The 19,131-nt window shown below is 35.5% G+C and overlaps 1 protein-coding gene across 5 annotated transcripts in view; it reads left to right on the top strand.

The window, feature by feature from the left end:
• The window catches only part of LRRC49 (leucine rich repeat containing 49), a 42,442-nt gene extending 25,610 nt beyond the window's left edge, over nt 1–16,832 (top strand). For 4 of the 5 annotated variants that reach the window (XM_048318067.1, XM_048318069.1, XM_048318070.1 and 1 more), the window contains 7 exons: nt 2,653–2,736; nt 5,199–5,350; nt 7,327–7,564; nt 8,808–8,993; nt 12,807–12,916; nt 13,589–13,742; nt 15,756–16,832. In XM_048318067.1, coding sequence (XP_048174024.1) covers nt 2,653–2,736; nt 5,199–5,350; nt 7,327–7,564; nt 8,808–8,993; nt 12,807–12,916; nt 13,589–13,742; nt 15,756–15,962 — 1,131 coding nt within the window. In that variant the 3' untranslated portion in view covers nt 15,963–16,832. The remainder of the gene's footprint in view (nt 1–2,652; nt 2,737–5,198; nt 5,351–7,326; nt 7,565–8,807; nt 8,994–12,806; nt 12,917–13,588; nt 13,743–15,755) is intronic. The other variant, XM_048318071.1, reaches the window with a different exon arrangement.
• Nucleotides 16,833–19,131: the final 2,299 nt, after the last annotated feature.

The following is a 19,131-nucleotide window of genomic DNA, read 5'->3' as shown; positions in this document are numbered from 1 at the left end:
AGCAGTAGACCCTCCTGCATGGAAGTCAGTGTCGTAAGGTACATGTCTGGACTGGATTAAGGGAAAGCTTTGAGAAGGAAGATAGAGTAAGAAGAGATTTGTAGAAGCGGAGAGAAAACTGATTTAGGGAACTTTATGGATTATTTCCTTAAAGTTTGGGGAAAAACTACAGCAAGTTGTTTTGAAAATAATAAAATTAATGAAGGCTAATTTTCTATTAATGCAATTTTGTTATCTAGTTCTCACCTCCCCCCAGTGTGAAACACAACACCAGCTCAGTTAGTTTGAAACTGAGTCTCTGATGAATGGCCAGATGTTTTCTGCCAAATAGAATGGATAATCTCTTCTTCCTCTTCCTTGGTGGTAAAACTAGCTTACATTTCTCTTCTTTCTGCATACCAATTTCATATAATCAGACTTCTAGAGAGGGAAAAAAAGTCCCTTAATTTAAGACTTATAAACATACTTTGTTATTTGATATGTTCAATGTGTTGAAAAGTCTTTAGAGAAGGTGAAGACAAAAACATAGTAAAAAAATGTTTCTTTAGGAAGCTAGTTTAAAAGCATAGATACATAGTCAAATGAAGAGATTTAATTAAAAAATAAAAATTCCCTGAAACAAATCTAACCTGGTTTCTAAAGAAAGATATCACTAATGTAGTTTGCTAGTGTTTATCTTTTAAGATTTGTGATTTTTACACAAAACACTAACACTATAATGTAATACATAATTGAGATAAACAGCTATAATGAGAATAATGTTTGTAGTTCTTTAAGTTCTGAATCATATCTTGAGGAACAGCACATTTTTATTTTGCATTATTAATGATAACATTCGTATTTGTGACATATTACCTGCATGGGGTTTATTTCATGATTTATACAGCCTGCCCCTGAACCCTCCCATTCAGGTGTTGGGCTTCATTGTGTGGTATTTTGTTGCAGTGGCATCTAGAAGGCCTTCTGTATCTGTGTGTGCTTTTATTTTGTTATTCTGTTACTGGTGATCTTCCTTTAACATGCACTGGTGACCTATTGAGGTCCTTCTAACCTGGATTATGCTGTAATTCCATGACACTAGCCCCTTGGAAATACCCTGTTTAGGAATAGCCTAAAAGCCCAGTAGCAGAGAAGGCTCCCAACAGAACTTCACCAGTGAAAGGCTACAAGTTCCTTTGAGAATAAGAAAAAAAAAAAATTTAGGGGCTTTCCAGTTAGTGTTCCAAGGGAATTCTTGCATACGGTTGGGTTAGAGAAGCTTACTCTGTCCAAAGCCTCAGGCCTTACTGTGCATTGAGGTACTCCTCTTTTTTAATGTATGATATTAGGGTAAAGTCATGGAGGAACAATTTGAAAATCTGTTGTTTAACCCCTTTTCAGACTGATGCCAAAATCCATGGTGTGTCAGTGGGTTACAGGGGGACTGTACACAGATCAGAGTAAGTCTGCTACATGCACTGAACTTCTTATGCTTTGGAAATTGTTTTCTTAAAAATGTAATGGCCGTGCTAAGTGTGAAGTTCCTGTTTTATTTTGTCTTCCAGTAAGCACTCACCCATGTTCTTAGGGGTTCTTGCAATGTTCTAAACATAGCATGTTTTATTTATGTAGAAATTTTGACATGTCAATATGTCTTAATTGCTGATGGTAATTTCTGTCCATTTTTGTTTGTTAATTTTGTTAACTTATAACTTTTCCAGAAAATGTAAAGGTTTGGACAGGAGCTTTCTATTTTGAGGAAATGATAACGCTTTTCATATGTTCTGAGAAGGCACTTCAACAGAAATGCCCAAATGGCATGTGAAGTAAATCAAAATAAGTTAAAGTATGCTTCCCAAATATTTGTGTTGGAAGGACTCTACACTTTTTACTTCATAGTGAACATTTCTTTTGTTACTTGGAAAATATATGTTCTAAAAATACTGTGCTGTGAGAATGTTTAGACTTCTGTAAACAAGAAGCATCCAACCTAATATGGGTATATTGCAGTATCACATTGCTGTACCAGGAAAATGAAGCAACTTCACTTTCATTGTTCAGGAATCAATGAGTTTCTTCTTCAGACTTCATGACTAGGCAGTAAAATTGATGAGACATAATGCTAATGGAATAGCTAATTTTGAAAGTGTTCTTTTGTTCTCAAGTTGCTGATTGAGAAAAGCCAGTCCCTGGAAACAGTTTATAATGAAGAAAATTAATCCTGGATTATGAATCAAGCATAAATAGAACCCAGCTTTTTTTCTCTGTGGCTTTTTCCAACAACAAAAACAACAACAACAAAAAAAAATCCTGCTAGTTGCAAAAACTACTACAAAGATACAAAGATGTATTGCACTGTCATATCTAAAAATATTTCTCACTGTCATACTCACCATGTGCTTTATACTTTTTCAAAGACTCCTAAAATACTACTTTTAACTAGCTTTATCTTCAGCATTTATATCTCAGTAGTTATCTATTTATTCTGTTTTTCTTGATTTGTTTATAATTAATAATTTTATTGGGTTTTTATTTAGATACAAATTCTAAAATTGTGTTAAAATGAAAATTTACATTTCAACTACCAACACAAGAATATAATTTATCAATAATACTTTTCAGAACCAGCTTAATTCCTCCCTTTAGGAATTTGTTTTTCTCTTTTTCATCCAGGAAGAAGAAAGACGTATGGCATCTATTGCAGCAAGGAAAGAGGAAGAAAGGAAGCGTGAAAGCCATAAACAGACCTTGCTTAAGGTATTTTCTATGGCTGTTCTAAGGTTACTGTTAACCAGTTTACAGCAATAATTTATATCCAAATTTCTTTGCTGCAGATGTTATATATCCCAATATGCCTCTATCTATTTTTACAACTTCAACAGTGCACTCCATGACTGAAACTCTGTTCAGTTAAATATGCAGGGTACACTTTAGCAGAAAGCCCACATTGGACATGATTGTGATACATGTCAGTGGATGGCAAACTTCATTTACATAAATCCAGACTGAAGTAAAGGACTTCTTCAGTGCTTTCACATGCCTTGGTCTCCCCTTTTCAGGTGAACACTCTGACTGCAGCCATGCAGGGTGTTCTGAAGTAGCTTTTCCTTCATTCTTTCCTGTTGAAGTGGTTCCTTTCTGTGGATAGAGTGAAGAGGCCCTGAGGCCACAGCCAGACTCCAGCTGTTGTCTCTGTCAGCAGAACTCTTATCTATCTTATCTTCCAGCCCAGCTGGCCTGGTTGGTACTGACATACACGAGACAGAAGTGGCCCACCAGGGAAGACCCAGGGTGCCCTCCAGAATGCTTTTCATGGGGCTGCTAACTACATGAGCTGTGCTGCTAATAGGAGACCAAAGTTCAAGAATCTAAGAGTATCTACATTCCATTTACTGTGTGAAGGTCACCATTTGTCTCCAAATTGTTTTTCTTTGGAAAAAAAAGTGCCTAAAATTTTTTGTCAGCCAGTAATGCCTATACAAATAATCTCTTTCAATTTGAAAGTCAAGCAAACAAAAAATGTTCACGTCCATTTAAGTTTCTTAGGTAAAATCATGTTTTCTGAAGGGGATTAGACTGAAAGTAGTTGCAGGAGACTGTAAGAAGTGGGGGGTGGTTTTGGGGTTCTTTAAGCAGTGTTGGGGTTTGGTTTTGGTATTTCTTCTTTCCCTCTAAAATATTGATGTATTTAAAGTCTCTTCAGATTTGAAGTGTTGGTGCCAGTTCTTAGTAGCAGAAGAAGTGGAAAATTAGTGAATAATTTGCACGCACGGCATTGTCTCATGCTGTTGTAGTTCATGTTCTTAACCATTGATGTAATGTTTCTTTGTAGCAGAGGGATTGTTTGTCTTGGTGGCCTGGATTTTGTGTTGCTTTTTGCTAGTGGAAAATTCCCTTAGAAAAAAGAATAGTTTTAAAGCCTAGTGCCATCATTATTCAATTTCAACATTACATTGTAGACTTTCATTTAATCAAAGTATATTTCTTTTCTTCAGATAGTTAAGTGGCATAACAGTCAAATACCAGTATTTTTTGTATGATTTGATGATTTTGTAGATCTTTCCTTTGTAAATGGGTTCTTACATTTCAGGCTTTTTTCCTGTTCCACACATCTGAATTGAAGGAACAAATACGCTCACAGATACAATGTCCAGCAAAAAAAATTGTGAACTATAGGTTTCTTCATAGTTAAATCTGAAGAAAATATTTAGAGAACTGTGTTCTGCAATTTTTTTTTTACTGTCACATTTCTCCAACATTTCTTACACTATATGAAGTGTAAATGAAATTATAGGCACTCGTTCCGTAGCAAACATTTGCTGTTTTCCTGTATGCACTGCATTGAAAATGTTAATTTCAGCAATGTCATCTCTTCTTTTTCCCTTGCTGATACTTGTCTGCCCAAACAGCAGAATTTCTTCATCTCTTTTTCCAAACTAATTTTTTATTGCTTCCAACCCACTCTTCTGGGAAAGTTTGAGATGTACTTTGAAACGTATAGAGAATGTCATTCCTTTCCGACAGTGGTTGAACTTAATATTTACTGGAACAAGGGAAAGTTATTGCTAGCTGAATCTCCACCCTTGTAAAATTTGCTTTTTTGTAAAATGAATTCATGGAGGTTTTTGAAGTTCTGTAGGAATCCAGCAGCCCACAGCTGAGGGCTAACAAAGCAGTAGAGCTGTACAGTAATTGAGGTTGAGACCTTCACCCTCAAGAACAAACAGAATTTTCTAAAGGTTGTTCTGATAAAAAACACGTACGATTCCAACTTCCCTCCCTTTCTGTGACATGGAGCTTAGTCATCATGGAAATCTGTAGGTGTTGAGCAATTAGCGCTGTCTAACCAGTGAGCATCATCATAACTCCCTGGGCAAATGGAACATGAAATAGTTTTGAGCTCTTTAAAATGGAAAAACTTTCAGAAGTAGCAGTTTCCATGTCCTAAGTAGCTTAACTTTGTGCTTTTGTAAGTTGTGGATTTATTATATTACTTTTCTTGTTTCTTTATTGCAAATTTTGTGAAATTGTTTGCTGGAAGTCATGCAAAATAGCACTAGAATGATGCATTGATTTTAATGCATAACCACCAACCACTAGTATAGTTACTACAATTTGAAACATTTAAAATGTTTTGATTAAGCCACATGATTCAGAACAAACAAATGTGTTAATCCTGCCCTGTCATGACTTATGATGACTTGTGTATCTTGTTTCAGGAAAAGAAGCGGTTAACAATTGGTAACATTGCTCGGCAGTGGGAGATCCAGCAGAACCGAATTGCTCTTGAGGCTTCTTTAAACAAAGATAAAGAAAATGAACCCTGCCAGATCAATGGGAGTGCTGCATATGTATTTCCTGAAGAAAGCAGGTATTTTATTGGGTAACACTTTTACCCATTCATGTCTTAAGGTCCAGGTTACTACTTCTCATCTCTGAGATCTTGCTGTATTTCATTATCAAAAGTATTACATATGCAAATCAACTCTGAAAAGATGGTTTACTCTGCTTTTGACCATTAGTAATAAGTAACATGTTTAAAAAGAAATATAAGCAACTCATTGCCTAAAGAAGTGCAAGCTAAATTATTATGTGATTTTGCTAAATAAAGGACAACTTCATGTTTATAAGAAATGTTAAATACGAATTCCTTAGCCTTCTTGAGGCTGTTCATTTCCTTAACAATTTAGATTGTTGACTTCAGTTTAAATGAACAAAATTAAGAATGTATGAGCATTATGAAGATTTGTAACCTCTTTGTGTATCAAGAGGTTTCACAGTAGTATTCATGCTCTTAGTTTGGACTGCAGCGTCTTTTATTGGACTGCTTTCACACCCGTGCTATTTTAACAGTAGCAGTACCAGACTTAGTTTTATTCTCAAGCTAATTTTAGTATTCTTGGTTTAATAAATACTATTTTTGCTTATTTGCATCTAAAAAGGTGGCTATGTGGCCAGAACCCACTGCAGAACTTAATGAACAATGTATTACTTAGATTGACTAAAACCAAAGTAGCACTTCAACCTTGGTTAGCTCAGGCAAATGCCTGAAAAAATAGTCTGCACCAATTCAACAGCAAGTATAGCTTCCTGCTGTCCCTGGTGAATGCTGGAAATGCCAGGGATGCTCATGAAGTCTTTGTCTCTCACAAGGGGAACCCATCTGAGTTTCAGTCTATTATTGGCTAGAACTAGTTCTTATCTCCAGTCAAGTGCTACGTCTTTTGAAACATTTTTTCCTTAGTATTTTTAAATTGCCATCGTCTTTTCTATACTTGTGCTTCCAAAGCTTTCCGTTGAATGCATTTAGCCACTGCTTTCTTGCCTGCTTGGTTTCTTTGCTATTTAATTCAGTGTTGGTAATCCTCCCCCATGACCAAGTCAATGTAGCTATAGTAGTATGATTGTTGTTCTGTTAATGAAAAAATTCCCATTGCTTCAGAAATGATGCTGTTTTGATATACGTGTTTTAGCATAGTGAAGAATTCCAAGATGAGCTCCTAAGCAATAAAATTGCAGGTGAAATTCAGCATAGATAAGTAATTAGAGCTTCACATATGAAGTGGTGGGTTCTCAACATTTTCAGTTGAGTGAAATTTTAGAGTTCTGATTGTTATTGTCAAGAGAACATCAGTCAAGTGATTGCTACTAGTCAAAATACATTAAAAAGACTAGGAATGTGGTAAAGAATAAAATAATAACAATCATTACTTAATTTTCTAAACCTGTAATTTGTGCTCATCTTGAGTTCTATGTATACTTTATGTCCAGTAGGAAAAAAAGAGACCAGAGTTCGCAAATACCTGGATTTATTGCTTAATTTTAAAATTGCTCTTGTGATTTGGAAAGATCACATTATTTTAAAGAAATGCTTCAGTTACTGCTCATGTCATAACTTTTACATTTCATATAGCAAACAGAATGTGAAGGGGACGTTGCTTAAATAAATACATTGTTTGAAGATGTGTTTAATTGTTTGAAATTGCATTTAGATATCTAAAGCAACATGAAACATGCTAGGTTAGCATTCTGAGCTAAAATTTTTAAGCCGATTATTAAATATGAATGGACTCTTTATTTAATTTGACCCCATCACCAACTCAAATACACCCCAGAGTCTTTTTGCTGAAGAAGTAGAACATATACCGTGTTACTTGATGGAAAAAGGGTTTCCCAGCCTTTAGTGTATTTGAACCAGATGGGGTACTGAAAATGAATGAATGCTTAGAAATGCCATTGTATTTGACAGTTGAAATTTGGTAAAAGAAAGGACTGTTATTCAGTAGAGTGATGATATTATTTCAAAATAATCTCATTTATATCACTATATTTTTATTTCCTCTACAGATCTCTTGATACAATCCTGAGCAGCGCAGTACAAGGCTTGTCTGTTCTGGAGTCTCATTTAGTGGAAGTGGAAGGAGACACTCTTGGCTTGTATGGTGCTGGGGCACTGGAGTGTCTGGATCGAAACTGGAGTGTTCAAACAGCTGCCATTATTGCCACAGTTTCCTTTATGTTCATAGAATTTGATGAAATTGTTCAAGTGTTAGTAAAACTGAAGACAAAGTTTCCTAACTGTGTGGTGAGTATGCTTCATGTTTCAGCCCTGAACAGCTATGGAATATGTGTTCTTGAATAAAACCTCTACTTTGGCATAGCCCCCCAACTGAGTGCTTTCATGTAAATAGATACAGTTATGAATTGCGTATTTTCTTGTGTTATAATGCTAACCTTGATCTTTAAAAATCAATAATTTAAATTTAGATTTCTTTTCAGCCTGATTTTTATTTCTTTTAATTCCTTTGACCTACCTAATTAAGTTGCAAAGCTTGTGTGTAAATACAGTATTATGGTTCCATACTGCTGTTATGGATCCATGGTATCAGGAAGACTTCATTTGTGTTGTGAGTTCAAAGATCAAATTGCTGATAGGATTAAAAGACGAAGATTAGAAGGCAGAGCTAACTAAATCAGTACGGTTCTTGAAGTTCCTCACTTCCTGATGAAGAAAAGCAATAAAAATGAGAAGTCTCTTCAGTATATCTCTTTCTTTTTTTCTTGGACATTCAAATCAGTCATTTTGATGCAAATATTAACATAGAGATAACAAACATAAACAACTCTTAGCTCAGACTGATTGGCTCTTGAGCTCCCTGCTGCTTCTAGAGATTTTGAGTATAACAAAACTTAATGGTTTAATTGAGATTGATAAATTTGTGGGGAGCTTAAGACAAATTTATCTGTCTTAGTGAAACAATTGTTTCCCTGTGGGTGGGGAAAAATTTGTGGGCGATAGCAGAATCCCAACTAAATTTTTGTCTTCATCATCAATTTTTCCTCCTTCCTCTTTCCACAATAATGCTACTACGTAGCATACACCATGCTCATAGGAGCATTAGTGTAGGGCAGGGTATGAGTTAGGCCAGCACCCTGTGCCCAATAAAAGTCTGAATATTTTAAAAGCATATATTGTACTTATATATTGTACTTATATGTGTAGATGTTGCAGGTGCTTTACTTGCAGAAGTAAAAGTAAACATTGTTTAAGTAGTATCATTGCTTTATGTAACATTGAAAATATTCCCGCTCTAAGTAAAGAGTTTATACGTTGCTTGGGGCTTGTAATGTTGACATCTCTTAGTATATGGAATACAGCAGTTGGTTGATTGATGTGTTTTGCTACAGAGACCTCAAATGAAATGAGCTCAGTTGCTTCATCAGACACATGACTGTTACAGTTTGAAAATTGAGTGGCACAGAATAGGAATCACTGTGTTCACTCTATTGTTTCCTTATTTAATTTATTGGGGTTTGACTTTTTTTAGCACCTGAAGTTTAAGGAGACAAATCTTGTGACGCTGCAGCAGTTCAGTGCATTGGCTGAGATGCATCGCATGGAACAGCTGACAGTTGATCCTCAGGGAAATCCGGTTGTCAACTTCGCTTTGTGGAAGTACTATGTTCTGTTCAGACTGAACCATTTTAATCTACAGAAGATAAATGGAGTGAAGGTAGGATGGTGTTGCTCTTTCTTATAATTGGTCTTAGAGGATGAATAAGTGTTGTTTTTAAAAGAGCAGATGAATTCCTAATAAAATGAGCACAACCCTGTCAGTGTCTTCTCAATATTAAGGGGGAAAAGATTTAAATAGACTTCAACATGTAATTTGTTGTGCAATTAATATTAAAATTAATATTATTCAATACAATTATGTGAAATTATTATTAAAGAACTGCACAATTTTACCTGATTTTAAGAAGCACTTATTTATTGTTTTTTCATAAAATCACAGTGCTGACATTGAATACTTATGCAAAAGTGTGTTTGACAGACTCCTTAGGAGTTTATTGTATATTGCAAGTGTTATAAAATACCATAGTCATATTTTCTGCTTTAAGGCTGTCACAGGAAAAGTCTGTCAAATAGATTTTTTTTTTTCCTGCTTGCTATATACAAGATCTTTAGTGTGGGTTTTTTTGTTGGGTGTGCATTTTGTTTAAATAAATAGAAAGTTAGGACACTAATATTGCTGTTCTTTGTACTTTGTATTCCCTTTTACATCAACTGAAAGTAAATTTATTCAAGCATATAAACCAGCTATTTTAGACTTGAGCTTTGATCATAAAGGGGGTGAAAATAGTTACAATGCAACACAATGTTTGAATGCATATTCAATTTTAAATGCTAAATAAGTTTAAGAGATGTTATGGAAGTTAATTAGAGCAAAAATAATACACAGCTTTAGCATTTAGATCTGGTATTTTAATTTGGTCGTCATCATATGTTTTGGATTAGATATACTTGTTATCTGATTCAGCCGAAGCTGGATGTTGTGGTTTGCTTGGTTTTAGTTGTATAAAACATATATTAGTTGCTCAGAAGAGCAGGAGTGGGTAAAGAGCTTAAATGAATTAACTAGCAAAGAAAGGATGGATGGAAATAGGACTCACTCCAACAGCACAGTATCTTAAAAGGAAAAAAAATAGTGATAGTCAGTAATCCCATGAAAAATATATAATAACCTCGAATTTAGTACTTTGCTGAAAAAAATTATCTTCAAATTTGATTAAAAAAATAGAAAGTTTATTTCTTTTTTTACTGCATCGTATTTTCAAAATCAACACTAGTGATCCAGATGAAAAACAAAGAGAAGGTAAATCGTGCCTGTTTGGTGTTCATGGAGAAAGAAAGTAACACAACTGTTTTAGTAGACTTTTTGTTACAATCTCAAGGTCAACAAGTTCAGTCTCTGAAGGAAAACTTTGTATTTAATAGTTCTTGGGGATTAATTTAGTGAGTGGAGCACATGTAGCACAGCATGATTTTATGTAGGACATATAGCAGATTTTAAATATGGATGACAACAACATTTTTGTCCTCAACAAACTTTTTCAGCCAGACCACACTACATGAAGATGCACATACAGGATTTTTTTCCTAGTGTCATTAATCATTTGAAAAGCGTCATAGCCAAGCAGAAGAAAGAGATGAACTTCGATTGCTGTTTTTTATTACCCTCCAGCAGAATTTATGATATCCAGATTTACAGATGTACATTACCTATTAACATGAGTAATAGAAAATTCTGTTTCAATGTGAAGAACACAACCCCTGAAGTGATTCTCAGACCTTAGATCAACCCTAAATAACAGTTTCAGATGACAGAAAGGGAAATGTGCGTAGTCTGCTATTCTGATTGCCATTTGTGTGCAATGTTTGTGGTGACTATTGTGTTGTCAGCTCTGAGCTACGCAGAGTTGCAAAGTAAAAGCAATATATACTAACTGAATTAACTAAATAAAGTGTGCAACTCTAGCACTTTTAAACTGTAAAAAACCTCTTTAAAAAACTTTTTATTTTCTCCCCAGCCTTCCCCCTCCATTCCAGTTCATATTCCAGGCTAGAAGCCGAGTGTTGGTCTCCCACTAACAATGATTCTGTTCCCTTGTCCAGTTGTTACTTTTACTAACTGTGAAGGAGCAAACTGTCTTTATTGAGATACTAATTGAAGTTCTTCCCAGTGATCGTAATCTAAGATTAGTTCTAAGTCATCAAGGTTTGAAGTTACCAAACTCTCCAGACTGCTGTCGACCCAGTGGTATAGGATACAGTGTGGCAGATGCATCCCTTTCCCTGAGCTGGGCCTGCTGGCGCAGTTGGTGCCTGTTCTCTGTACTTGGCAAGGAGCAGGCATAAAGCCTTACATTTATGTGATACTACCGTTATAATCTTTTTGTGATTAATGGAGCAAACAATGCACCGCAGTAAGATAGAGAATATGAGTTTTTGTGAGCTGGAGAGTGTATTCAGCATTGCTGTCTCTGTTGACCTGGTCCTTATGCTTCTCTTAACATAAATAAATACATTAAAATCACTTATTTCTCCAGCAGGCATTTCTGCCTGCACTGGGCTTTGTTTCCCTAGCTGCCTTCTGTGTTCTTTGTTTCAGACCTTGCTTCTGTTACAGACTGTTCAGCAAGGTCATCTACTCCTAGGCTACTAAGTAAGACTTATTTAATTTTAAGTGAAAATGAACAATTCCAGAGACACTGAAAATGGAGTTGACTTTACATTTCTAATTTCTCGATCTGTGTTTTCACTGAATTTACCCCTGCATTATGCTGTTACAGTATACTTTAGGCAAGTGTAGATTGTATAGTCTCTAAACATTACACAAGAATACAATAAAAGTCTGTTAATGTGGATCAAAATTCCATATTATAACATATTTATATTCAAATTCCATTTGAATAACACAGAATACAAAGTTTGTCTGGAACTGCTTAGTAAATATTGTGAGTATTGTAGTGTCTTTATAATGGGTTCCTTTCCCAAAGCATGTTATAGGATGAATGGAAATTAAATTTTGTCCAGAAGTTAAGAAGTCAATGAGTAAATTTCTTTGTCCAGTGTTATCCAGGTCAGACTTAGATGATCAATAAAGATTGCTTCTGCACTCAGTACAAAGCCAGGAGTCCTGAAACTGTGCCAACAAACTTTTGGCAGTTGAAGTCAGTTCATAGTCTGGCCATCAGGGTAGGAGAAACGCAGGCCATGGTCTCCAGAGATTACGAGCTAAGACAGAAAAAAAAATTAATCACCACCACCACCAAAGAATGAATCCCTTCCATTTTCTTTACACTTTTCAATTTTGTATAAAATGAATCCTGAAAATTTTTCAACCATTCAGTTAGTTTAAAGAGACAGCTGTAACTTAATATTGAAACAACAGTGTGGCAGACATTTAGAGAAATACAATGAGTGAACACTTATTTGCAGGAGCTGAAAAATGCAGAGAAAATGTTTTCCCTCTAAAGCTTCTCTTTTATAAAGCCTTTTCCATGATGCTGCCAAAATAAGAGAGTCTATAAGTTATCTTTTCACATGTGCATGCCCAGAATCTTTCTGTTTCTCCAACATAACTTAATCAGAAATTTTCCAGTAGACCTTCTGTAAGTGCATACAGTATCAAGCAGAATAAGTATGTCTGGCCTTCAGAAAATGAATGTAAGGAACCTTTCTAAAATTTCTCATTTCACGAAGACTATCATGAAGCACAGGTCAGCATATATATACATTAAAATATCCAGAATTACAGGAAATAAAACAAGCGCCAGTACCTCATTTGGTTTCTTCCAAAGTACATTTGAAGTGCCAGTAAAAGCAAATTTATGTTTTGAAGATGTGCCTGCAACAGTTCTGTGTACAGTGTTCTGTATAACAAATTTCAGTTAATTCTCAATGTACATATGTAATGAAATATGAATTTGCTAATTTTGAAATGTAATTTTTTTTTTTTTCTTCCCTTCCCACTCCCTCACAGATTACTGAAAATGATATTGTAAAGGCAGAAAGGCTCTTTGGCATTCTGGCATATGTGGCATCTTCAGAGCTGCCACATTATCGCATGCTTTCATTATTTGGAGAATCCAGGTAAAATACAAGAAACAGAACTGGAGTTTGTCCAGAACATGTTGTTTGACTCTTTTGCACACTGTTATGATAAGTTCTTTTTAGGTAAAAAAAATAAAACTTTCATAAATACCATCTTCTAGAAGATAGGTCCTCTGCATAATGCACAAGTGTTACCATCTTCCTGGTCCATGTAGCCAGAGGTTTTCACAGAACTTGTATGAAGTCTGCTGAGGAGATGAAAAGGCATGTGCACACAAATGAACTACATGCTCAATTCTCCATTTCTACTGGGATTGATGAAGACTTGTGGACCTTCATGATGAGAACTGGCTATTTTTAGTGGGTATTTTATAGTGGGTAATTAACAGTTAACAGATTTAAGAGTTGTACTGTAAAAAAAGGTGAACCCCCTGTATTTTTTGTCTTCTATAGATGAGTACTTAATAAAAGTTAAAGCTGCAAGACTTCCTATTTAGGAGATGCTATGTGATAAATATCAAAGTAAATTGTTTAGAGACAAATTAATGAAGGGACATCTAGAGTCATATGTATTTTGAATAACTTGAGAGTGTAATATACTTCAAAGCTCAAAAGTGTATGTTCCAAAGGAGAAACTCCCCCCTCACAATAGCTAGAAACATCTGCACTTAAAATTTTTCTATAATTAGGACTGTAAATCTCATTTCACAGGAAGAAGCAATTCCATTATCTGCTGGAGGGAAAGGGAAAGAAATCTGGGGTTGGGAGTGAGGAAAGTAGTGATAACAGAAGAAGTGGAGGGGAAAGCACAGCTCGAGCAATGTTGAATTACATGACAAAGGATTTTCATATGGAGAAGCTTGAGGTAAAATGTATCATTACAAAATACTTGTATTTTCTATTAGGTAACCTTAGGCTGCTACTCATTGAATTTATCTGTACATCAAGTTTCAGTTGTGCTGTTGAGAATGGTGGTTTTAAAAGATAACTGCTTAACATATTTACATATCTGATCAAACATTTAATCTAACTCATCTTTTTCTCAGAACACTGGAAAATTCTCAGTTTCTGTCTTTGATGAAGGGGTTCCTGAACAGTGCCACAGTCTCAGAAATACATTCTTACCTACAAGCCATATGGAGTGAGCACAGTTTTTTAGGAAGAAAAATGTATATTGCACATGTTAGATTTTCCCTGAATTAATTGGTGAAGAACACCTTCAGACAACACATGAGGTAGTGCAGGCTGTAGTAATAAAAAGCTGCTTCCTCACTTTTAAATGAGCTACAGGAAAATAAATATATAGGAAATGTATTAGGTTTAATTATTAATAAAATTGCAACCTGGCTTGTTTCAGACAAGTGCACCAGTCACGCTTGTTTTAGTTTGTGTTTCTGATCTGCTAACTTTTTTGCTTGGGCAGAGGGAAATTGTTCCCAGGGAGAATATGATTTTTTCAGCCACAGTCTCCCTTCTGAACAATCATCATGAGTTCTAACTGTATGCACTCTGCTTCCCACATTTGTCCCATTGTTTGCTTTTTGATTATGTGGAAATATATAAATCCTCTAGTGCAAGAAATTAAATTAAGTTCAGTAATCACTGAATTCTGTTATTCCATTGTGGTTTTGTTATCTCAGATCCACAGCATAAAAAGGAGACAGTGGCTGTATGTGTGGAGAGATTAAATTAAGAAAACATTTTAGCCTCAAAAGCTGTGATAGTAGCTCTTAAATCTTTGAATGGCACAGAGTAAGACAGTGAGGTATTCCTGTTGCCCTTTCCCATGGAACCAGACCTATAATAAAATAAAATGAGCTTAGTATTTGTACAGTCCATTAAATAAATGTGTTGTTTTCTCTTCCCAGTGCAGCAATTCCCACCTTGTCCTTTGCTATAGCATTGTGCATGTAGCAGCAGGTACTGCAGGGTGTCACAAGAATACATCCTGGCAAAAAGGACTCCTTCCAGTTCCCCAGTAGCAGTAAACTAACATAATAAATGTGGCTGAATAAGTGTATTGCTGAAGATGACAGTCTTGGGTCTTTGATGAGTAATTTGGGGTTTTAGCTGAAACTGCTGGAAAGCATTTTCTCGGCTTTATTATTCATTAAAGAAAACTTCTGTTTTGGTGGCCTCAAGCATGATCTAACATTTTTAACAATGCCACCATTCAAACTAGTTGGGTATTTACCTCCAATATAACTTATTACTTAAAGCTTAAGGCATTTTATAGAAACTTTGCAGAAGCAGGGATTAATAGTTTGAGTTACTAAAATGCAGAGCTAGTAGTTGCACAAAGCGCAGTATCTTTTTATTATTTTTAAAGGTTTGTCTCACTTCAGTATCTAATGTAGTACACATTAGGAACCAGCACTTACCAGCATGCCTGTGGAAAAGGATGAGTACTGGCATGTTTTTCTGTGCTAATGTTCTTGTTGGGGCAGGTAGAGAAACATATACTTTTCAACTGTTGTACTATAAGGATGGAATTCTGGGAAGGGAGAGAAGGAAAAGTAGTTTAGTGCTTAAAGTTTCTGTAAATTTTCACTACTATGCCAGAAAGCAACAAAACTTGTAATGCTGTTAAAAGATACTTATATAATTACTTAAAAGTTAATTTCAGATGAATTAATGACTTAATATAGTATGAATATTATGAATACACTAAGGTTCTGTGGCCACACTCATAAAAGCTTGACAAAGACCCTGGGCCATGCAACTTGAAACCAAGAGGAGAAAGTACACAAAAGCATCTGCCTGCTAATTGCTGTGTTCTTTAATTCAGTCAATTTTTGTGAGGGGGTTTTTTGGATTTGCTCTTGTTTAACCTTTTTTCCCTTTTTCTTATACATTGTGTAATTTTCCTCTCATGCAGGAAATCAAGGAAAGAAAAACATTTTGCCAGACATACGTTGAGAACTTAGTGAAAGAAGCAGCTGACATCAATATGAAAAATGAGTCGTTGCAGAAGCTCTGGCCTCAGATGTTCATTGAACTTGTCAGAGATGCAGTGATAGAAATACGCAATAAAAACTCCTACATGAAGCTCTGCCTCCAGCGGATCACTGATCAGAAACAGTAGAGTCAAGTCGTGTTGTCTTGCAAGCTTTTGGTTCAGTATTCTGTCATGTTTTACAAACATAAACCAATAGAATATAAAATTATCATCACTAGGGCATACTTCACTTCCTCCCCCAAAGGGATGCCTTTAAATCTTAATTAAACTCTTAATAGTTTTGAAATAAAAGTTTACTTTCATACTGTTTACCAATGCTTCCTTGGCTAACCGAAGTGGTAGCATAGAAATGACTTGGTGATTGTTTTATTAAGTTCTTGTATTTTTTTTTTTTTTGCTACCCTTGAATTTGTAGTGCTACAGCATTGATTTTTAAGAGCAAATTTGCAATGCTTGCCTTATTTTTATTGAACACTTTTTAGTTGTCACTTTTTTGACTGCTGCTGTTTAAAAAACCCAAGAAGAGTAGCTAATTTTTTTATGATCAAAAGCTAATAAATTATTTTTACACCCTGAACTCGATGAAGACTTAATATTGTTGTTTAATTTGTGAGATTATAGAACACTTTTTCACATGAGAGTGCTCAGAATTTGACATTTAATGAGCCTAATTTTCAACTGAACAAGTTGCCCAAACTTGATTTCAAATGTTTTTCACTAATTTCACTAATAAGGTTGTGTGAATTGTTATAGGTAAAATATGATTCCAAGGTCTATTCACTTGAGCTTTATTTTTATTTTGTTAAAATATGTTAATATAATTTATTTTGTTTCTTGATTCTAACTTCTGAGGTTTGTCAAGATCAAATGAGCTAAAATGCCTGCATTACATTTGGTAGGGAGACTGATGACTACTGTTCAGATGTAATTCATTCCTGTGACTGTGTGAAAATTTCATATTATCAATAAAAATAAATTCTTCACTTTTACCCTTCACAGATACTGTAAAGAAGTACTATGTGCAAAGAAAAGACTTGTCCTTAATGCTGTATGAAGAGATGAGACACAACTTGCCCCAAAATCACTGTGAATGGGTAGGAAAAAACCCCATTCCATAGTACAGTAATTCCCACAATAATCAGCTTGCCAGCTTCTGTCCAGAAATTGAATTTAGGAAGCATTAACAAGTCCAGCTGATTGCCATGGATAGCATTCAGATGCAGGTAGAAAGTTGTGCCATTTAAATTTAATTTTTTAGTTCCATTGTATCCTAACTAAAGCAATCTAAAATTTTGTGCATTTTGTTACTTAATTTAAATTGTTCTTATTTTACTTAGGCTCATTTCTAGAAAAGAAACTAAAGAAAACTTCCTGCAAGGGTTTCTAAGAGCTTAAAAGTAAATTTACTTTTGAGCCAATCTAAAAGATATTTTCTGTCAAAGCAGAGATGCAGATACAGTTTAATGAGTTTTTATGCCCAGAAAATCATGGAATCATAGAATGGTTTGGGTTGGAATGGACTTTAAATACCATCTAGTTCCAGTGCCCTGCCATGGGCAGGAACACTTTCCACTAGCCCAGGTTGCCCAAAGCCATGTCCAGCCTGGCCTTGAACACTTTGAGGGATGGGGCAGCCACAGCTTCTCTGGGCAACCTGTGCCAGGGCCTTACCACCCTCCCAGGAAATAATTTCTTCCATATATCCAATCTAAATCTTCCCTCTTTCATTTAAAGCCATTCCCCCTTGTCCTATCACCACATGCCCCTGTGCAAAGTCCCTCTCCAGTGCTCTTGGAGCCATCATAGCACTGGAAGGTGCTTTAAGGTCTCCCATGACTCTTCTCCAGGCTGAACAGACCAAACTCTCTGAGCCTTGAATGAGTAGCAGGAATCAAGTGGTCACAGGTATTTTGGAGAGTGCAGTCTGCTTGCATTCAGGTGAAGCTGGGGTATCTAAATTGTCTGAGAGAATCTCTTTTCAGAACATGTGACAGGTTAACATAACTTTTCCATTTGGTTCATGTTATACTTGCAGGTAGTTGCTTTTCAGTCTGCAGAATGTAGTGGAGGTTAATTCACTTAAATTCTAAGGAAGTGTTAGAATTCCTGAAGAAACTGCTCCAGTAGTTGATTGCTTCTATTAAATTCTATCACCTATCTGGGCTTTTTGAACTGCTTCATGGAATTTATAGTAAGATTAGTTTATTTGATGGGGTTTTTTTCCTTTCCATTGGAAAATTGCACTCTCAAGTTTCATGGTGCATTTTATTAAAGGAACAAATTAGGGCCCTGCAAGATGTGAGAAAATGAGAGTTTACATTAGAGAAACAGCCAGTATAGAAATGATCGTGCAATATGTTTTTGGATCCACCAATTACTTTACATAATTTCTGTGCCAAGGGGGTGGGTGGAGCAATTCCAGCTTCTGCATGGGGACAGAAACCTCGGCAGCTGTGTGAAAGTGCAGAGCTCTCCTGATGATGTAGCTGGGACAGATGGGCCCCTTTTGAATCAGATTCAGCAGCAGTAAAAAAGTGGAAAAAAATGTTCTAAGAAGGTTGTATTGGTCTAGAGGAACAGGAAGTCCTCCATGGGAAAATCAAGAGAAAAGCCAGACTTTGATATTGAGGCTTTAGAAGTATAATCCTGGTTTGAGGCTTTAAGGTAGGGTCTTGAAAAAATGAATCAGAGGGTATCGATGGGGAGTTGTAGAAACATCTTAAAATGCTCTGTGTTCCCAGTGGTCTCTGAATGCTGCCAGTTTGGACTTTTTTCACTAATAGCAGCTGTTTCATAACAGGATTGCTAAATGGCTGAAGTGAAGGTAGGTAGGCAGCTATTACAAATGAAGAAAAGATTAATGTTGGGCTCATATGTTCTTTTCACATAAAACCAGTAGGAAAAAAAGGAACTTACTTATTTACTAATTCTTTTCATGAAACAAGTGATGGATTAAAGTGATGTTAGACCTAAGAGTGCATAGAATTTTCAGCAGATAGAGGATCTTAAAATTGTTAGCATGCTATATATTGTTTATGTGGTTACCCAAATTATTTGTTAGTTCATATCAACTCATGAGATACATTCCTGTAGTTGCTTATTAGGGAGTTCCCATGTACCTAAAAATTTGAAGGTCATATAAACAGCAAATTCTTAGATGTTTTGAAACTTGAGTGTCACATATATGAACTTTCTGTGGTTACAGGTGTAAATTGATGAGTTAAAATAGCAATTGATATTGAAGCTGGGGACCTTTTAATAAAATCTTCCAGTCTGAAAGCACTCATTTTTTTTC

The sequence above is a fragment of the Corvus hawaiiensis genome, chromosome 13 (assembly GCF_020740725.1).
Source record: "Corvus hawaiiensis isolate bCorHaw1 chromosome 13, bCorHaw1.pri.cur, whole genome shotgun sequence".
Classification (NCBI taxonomy): Eukaryota; Metazoa; Chordata; class Aves; order Passeriformes; family Corvidae; genus Corvus; species Corvus hawaiiensis.
The sequence above is the reverse complement of the archived record's forward strand: the minus strand, read 5'-3'. Positions and strand labels throughout refer to the sequence as shown.